Source organism: Oryzias melastigma, linkage group LG2 (assembly GCF_002922805.2).
Source record: "Oryzias melastigma strain HK-1 linkage group LG2, ASM292280v2, whole genome shotgun sequence".
Taxonomy (NCBI): domain Eukaryota; kingdom Metazoa; phylum Chordata; class Actinopteri; order Beloniformes; family Adrianichthyidae; genus Oryzias; species Oryzias melastigma.
The window spans coordinates 3,945,728-3,952,058 of record NC_050513.1 but is presented as its reverse complement, the minus strand read 5'-3'; the positions used below and the strand labels follow the sequence as shown (position 1 = coordinate 3,952,058).

The window sequence follows — 6,331 nt, the reverse complement described above, 5'->3', positions numbered from 1 at the left end:
CTTGACTCGGACTTGCAAAATGATGACTTGGTCCCACCTCTGGTCCGTGGATCAATTGCCACTGAGCTGCAGAACTAATAAATTATACCTGTTTTTTATTATTATTATTTTTTGAGTCCCGGAAATCTTTTATTTTGAAAATAAACCAGATTTAAATGTCTAAATGTGTAAACTGTGTAAACTCAAAATTAAATTATATTGAATTTAATTGAGAGCATCAAAAGAATAGAAAAAAAAATCAGAGTTGAATCGATCCAGGCTCTTATGAATTGAATCAAATCTTTTCTGGAAATGATTATTGATACTCAGCCCTATTCTTCTGTGTGAACAGTCTTTGTAGGTGAGGGCTCTGATCTCTACAGGCATGAAAGAGCAATGTGAAGTGCACTCACACAACTGGAAAGACTTTCGGGAAGACAACGCTGGCCTCAGCCAAGTACTCGTAGAGAATGCGCTGGTCAAAATCGTCGGTGCTGTACTTCACCTGTGTGGCCTGGAGAACAGAGCAAAGCTCAACACTTACAAACGTGTCCTTTCTTTTGAATGCACAGAGATTTGAGGGTTCCTACCAGAACAGTGAGCAGCAGAGCCTGGATCTTTGGGTCAGTCAGAACCTCCTCGTCCAGCAGAACATTGGACTCGGACACAGACACTTTGCGAAGGTGAGAGTTTCCAATTCGTTGCGTCTCTGGAAATGTATGGAGAGGAGATTTCATAAATAAACGAAACTAGCAGGCAGGTCAGCAGACCTGGACTGGGTCAGGTCCTCTCACCTATTGCAAAGTCATTCTCTGCCACACGCCTCATCTTGGGAGGGGTGGTCATTCCAGACTCCATCTCCGGTCTCTTTGGTGCCTTGAGGTCAGACATGAGGTGATCGAAGCTCTTCCTGGTGCCTGCCCAACATACAAACCAGCTGCCTGGTCATTTGGAAGTTCTCCTCACTTAGGACACCTGAGGAGTGAGAGGACCTTACCCAGCAGCTTCTTGGTGTTGGCCTGGGATGGCTGGCCCATGTCCAGGCTCATGGACTTCCGTGTTCGTGGACTGATTTGACCAACTGTTGGGTAGTGATGGGCTGAAAGGTAGCAGCGATCTGACACCTGAGGTGACGTCCAGGGCTGAGGTTCGTGTAGAGTCCTGCAAGTAAGACACAGTCAGAAGCTGCTGGCTTGCATCACAGTCGATGCTGACCCAAACCGGCTGTCTGTTCACGACCAGCAGTTTCCTTTAAAACACTCAGAACATGAGGGATCTAAGGTCCAACAGCAGTCTCCTTCGTGCTGTTCCCCAGCTCACCTGCAGATGGCATCAGGGATATGACTGGAGTAGGTGTCCATGGGCACTGGATCCATAGAGAGGTCAGAGATGAGCAGGGACTTTCTGTGCTTGAGGCTGCAGCGACTCCTCACCTCCTCTGACACAGTGAGGAGAGCTGCACAGAGACAAGGAGGATGTGAGAGAACCCGAACCAGAAAAGGTTCTGATCGCTTGTCTGCACACCAGAGGCTGCAGCACTGACTTCAAACTGTTAGGGTATTTTTTAACTATAGAGCCGCTGCAGACTAGGGACCCTACATGACTCTAAGGTGCTACTTCCATGGGTCACACAAGGTATTTATGGCGACAGTGGCTCAGGTGGTAGAGCAGGCCAGCCAATGATCGAAGGATTGGCGGTTCGATTCCGGCTCTCGGCAGCCAAATGTTGTTGTATCCTTGGGCAAGGCACTTAACCCTACTTGCCTCCAGTGTGGCTCCAGTGGGGTGTGAATGCGTATGAATGTTCCGGTGATGGTCAGAGGCGTGTATTGGCTGCCACACCTCTGTCAGCCTGCCCCAGGACAGCTGAGGCTACAGTAGCTAACCGTCACCAAACATGAATGAGGTGTGAATGAATAATGGATACACAATGTAAGCGCTTTGAGCGTCTGGAAAAGCGCAGATAAATCTAATCCATTATTTTAATTATTATTATTTCGTTTCTCCTCTGTCACTGCTCCGCCTTCTCTGCAATTAACTGTAATCACCGACACCTCATCAACTCTTTTTTCTCTGCCAGATAGTTGTCTGCCTTTTGTCAGCCCTCCGGTCTGACCCCGCATTACGCGAACCATGCCTGACCCCGACTCTGCCTCCTTAGCAGATTTGACCCTGCCTACCTTCATGGTTCTGTCTTTGATCCTGCCCAGTCCCTGCCTCAAGGACTTTCTAACCTCTGGTTAGTCCACTCTCCCTCTCAAAGATCCATTCAACACTGCCTCATCGTTGAGGGGGTTCCTGACCCGTTTCTTTCTGCTCAACTTCTATTTATTGTCACGTCCGTCAAAATAAACCTGCTTTCCTTCTCATTTGTGTTTTTGCATCCTGGGTTCAGTTACTACTTTCCTTATCACTGACAAAAAACTAGAAATCAGATACTTGTAGGAGATCATTTTTCAGACAAACAAAGTATAGGTGAAATATTCAGAAGAAGTCGGTTGGGTCTCCTATTAGTAACTCCAAATGCATTTAAAAAGTCCTGCAGACAAGCTTGAGACACAGAAGAAGAACGCATTTACACAAATGAAGAGAATTTTGCTGCTTAGAAAAATGTACTACCAGAACTACTACTATAATGTACTACTACAATCAGAAACATACGGCCGACCTGGCACCAGCTACACAGCACCAGTTATGAAAAACAATAAAAAGTCAGTATTTTTTTCTTGCAGTTAGATCAGGGGTGCCAAACTCATTTTGGTTAAGGGGCCACGTTCAACTCATCTGATCACCAGTGGGTCTGACCAGGAACCTAAAAGCAAAATAACCCAGCTGTATCTAGTTTTGCTTTTCCTTTGCTCTCCTTGGTGGTGAAATTACAAATTGCAGCCATTTATTTAAAGAACCATAACTCCGAACAGGAATGGGCTAGAAACTAGCTTTTTCCCCCAAAAACCTTTCTATTTTTTTCTCTTCGTGACTGGGCTGGATTGAACCATCTGGTGGGCCACATACGCTATGTTTGACACCTCTGAGTTAGATGAATCCAAAGAAACACTGCTTGTTTTTCTCTCTACTGATGGACAGCAGTTTGAACAAAGGCATTCTGCTTTGTGGAAAGCTTCCAACACGGGCTACCACCCGGAAATGTTTCTGTAGCTTAGATACAGACAAGGGGCTGGGATGGTAGAAACTATTTGCAACAACCAACACAGTTTCAGCTTGTTAAACTCACTGGAGGTCTTTCATGCAACTAGAAGATAAGAGTGATCAAACAAGCTAGTAAAGTGGGTCATGCATCAGTAAAGTTGGGCCATGAGGTCAAAAGGTGAAGGACTACATATACTTGACTGAAAGGTAACACAGTTAACATACCAGCAAGGTAAGCCACGCTCTGGGTGTTAACCTCAAACTTGTCACACTTCAAGTGTTTGCTGATCAAAGACAAAAGCGTGTGCAGGATCCGCACAGTCCTCGCCACGGTGGTGGGGGATGGGTGTCTGTAGCCTGCAGAGACCAGAAAGGGAACAGCAGTGAAGCCCATGGAAACCTGAACACTGCTCGGACCAGATCACCACACAGCGTTACCTTTGAGTAGGTGGCCCACCAGAGCAAAGTTGAAGTTGGCACCAAAGTTGAGGCCCACAAAGTGGTCCATTTGCTTGCAGTGCCACTCCAGCGGGCACCGGATCTCCATGAACACCTCCTCTGGACTCTGAAGAAGCAAAGGAGAGCGGTGGACTTTATGTGTTGGTATGCAGAGGATGTTGATGGAGTCACAGCTCTGAAGAAGCTCAGACTCCTTTAAGAAGCTCTAACTGGAGCAGAAACCCTGAACCCAAAACCACCTGTTCCTCTGTCGAACTTTACAGGTTTGATAACCCAACACTACAACAGGTCTGAAGACTGCTGCTCCAGAGCAATCTAATCAGATGCAGCCAGATTAGAGTGCAGTGAGGATTTCTTCCTGCAGGGGAGGTTATTGCCCTGCTGTGTGCATGCAGCTTAAAAGCTGATCTCACTCTAATGCAGATTAGCACAGGTGAGGGCAGAGGAGTGTCTGTACCTTGTCATTGAAGACGCGCATTGTATCCAGAGTGTGCAAGTTCTGCTCCAAGAGTGCAGTTCCAGCAGAGTACAGGTTCACCTCGTCCAGCTGTAGGACAGCCACGGCCACCCAGAACAGAGCCTTGTGCATGGGGGAGTCCTGCAAACACGCGGGACACAGTACAAGTCACATCTGATCCAACACCTCCAAAATCTTCACCATCTGTAGTTATCTGTTTTAACCAGGAGGTGGTGCTAGAGCAGGTCTATGCTTTCAAACAACCTTCATTTAGCAGGTTATAGCTCTGTTTTATTGGGTAGCATTCACTCACACAAGAAAAATGATGTATGGTCAGATCTCTGAGGATCTATTTGATCTGATACATCAGAACCTTTGAAGGTTCTGTTCTGGAATTTGGCCCAAACAAGAATGAATTCACTTTGGTTTCTCCTCCTCTGAGGGAGCTCTCCTTTATTTTCTTCACACATCTTCAAGCCTTGGTCAGATGTCCTGAAATCTGTTCCAAACACCTCAAAATACATACAAGCTGTCTTTTCAGCAGCATTGTAAACGTGGAATCTTAAAACATCTGCAGCTGCAGATGAAGACGGACATGGCACCAAAATCAGGGTTGATGCGCGATCCGGTTAGAAAAATACATGGAGAGCATGCTGCTTATTCTCCATGGCTCTGATTTGGTATGAGAATGAACAAAACAAAATGTTTTAAAGTAAACTACAGGAAGACACAGCAGGACAGAAACATGGGGTCAAATCAAGATCAGTTTATAAATATAAAATCTGATTGGAAAACAGACATCTGCAGATTTGAAAAGAAAATTTGAAAAAAGTTTCAAACTCAAAAGCACACATTGTCAGCTTGAAAGAATTACATAAAATTTAAATACTACAATTTTACATTTGAAATAAATATATTTTAAACTTGAAAGAAATATTGAAAAAAGGGAGAAGCAGAAGGGCGAGGTTTGATCCAGGTGGACGCTCACAGACGACCCTGCTACATGGAAGAGTTACGCCTGCCTGAGGAGGAGCTGCACTGCCAATACAACCGCGCCAAATGACCAAATAAAACAGAATTCTTCTTTACTTGCAACACAAACTCATCAGACCCATGAACCAACTTTGTCTTTCTGTCAGTTTTTTTACATAATTTCTCATGCTTTTAAACTGAAAATTTCACTTTCAGGTGAAACCAAATTGTTTTTTTAGAAAGACTTCTTCATAACCAACAATGGCTTCAGGGTCAAATTTGTTAAGTAAACTGATTTTACTGGACTGGTAAAAGCAGGACAAGCCTGTAGTCTACAGCAGTAACGGTTCTGGGTGAACGTCTGACAGCAGAGATTCTGTTTGGCTCTCTGAAGGATGGAGCTCTCACTACAGCTGCAGAAGGAAGCTGCAGGATGTTCACAGGTCACAGTTCTGCAGAACTTCTTTACCTTGCTGAGGAGCGGCTGCAGCTTGGTCAGAGCGATGACGGTGGCCTCAATCAGGACCTGGCTGTTGTAGTTGTCCGGCCCCTTCAGGCAGCTCTCCAGACCCTGTGATGGGGGGGTAAAGCAGATGTAAGGATGCTGTAGAGCTCCAAACTCACGTCTGAGCTGAGGAGGACGTGTGAAGCTATGTTTTCCAATTTTTAAAGAGTGACTACTGTTTTCAGGGCACGCTGAACAGGAATTATGGGACAAACAACCTCAGTGGGTTTCTGAAAAGAGATTTTTAGATCATTCCAGATGGATTCTTTTATTGTTCCCTGTTCATTACAAGTACAACACTTTATCTCCAAAAATGACAGACTTCTGTTTCAGTGAACAAAAAACAGGGGAGGACTCCGAACCACACCCTTACTCAGTGTTTCTCAAATTGTGGGGGGCGGACCCCAGCGGGGCGCGGTGCGGTGGCAGGGGGGGCGCGGGACAGCCCAGGATCATGCAATTTCTGTTAGTTACTAAACAGTTGATCAGAGGATCGTCAGTGACCGTGATATCCATACAGAGAGTTCCCGCCTTGCCTGTCCATGTGTTGAAGTGTCCTTGGATAAAACACGGAACCCCGCATTGCTCCTGGTAGTTTGGGGTTTAGAGGTGTGCGAATGTGTGAATGGGAATGTGAACGTAAAGCATTTCAGTATGGGCTCAAAGCAGGATCTGCTTAAAGTGAAGTGAACAAAAAACAGATTAAGTCTGAAACAAAATAGAAAATTTGAAAGCAGTTTTAAATGTGAAAACACATTGAAAACTTGAAGGAATTAATGAAAAGCTGAAAAAATAAAATTGAACACATG

General features: G+C 45.2%; 1 protein-coding gene across 1 annotated transcript in view; it reads right to left on the bottom strand.

The window, feature by feature from the left end:
- Positions 1-392: 392 nt before the first annotated feature.
- Positions 393-6,331, bottom strand: part of LOC112159938 (neurofibromin) — a gene marked incomplete at its 3' end in the record, with an annotated part of 20,566 nt that continues 14,627 nt past the window's right edge. The window contains 9 exon segments of the mRNA XM_024294200.2: positions 393-493; positions 570-688; positions 774-896; positions 977-1,140; positions 1,300-1,435; positions 3,355-3,486; positions 3,568-3,694; positions 4,046-4,186; positions 5,487-5,588. Of these exon segments, the coding sequence (XP_024149968.1) occupies positions 393-493; positions 570-688; positions 774-896; positions 977-1,140; positions 1,300-1,435; positions 3,355-3,486; positions 3,568-3,694; positions 4,046-4,186; positions 5,487-5,588 (1,145 nt within the window).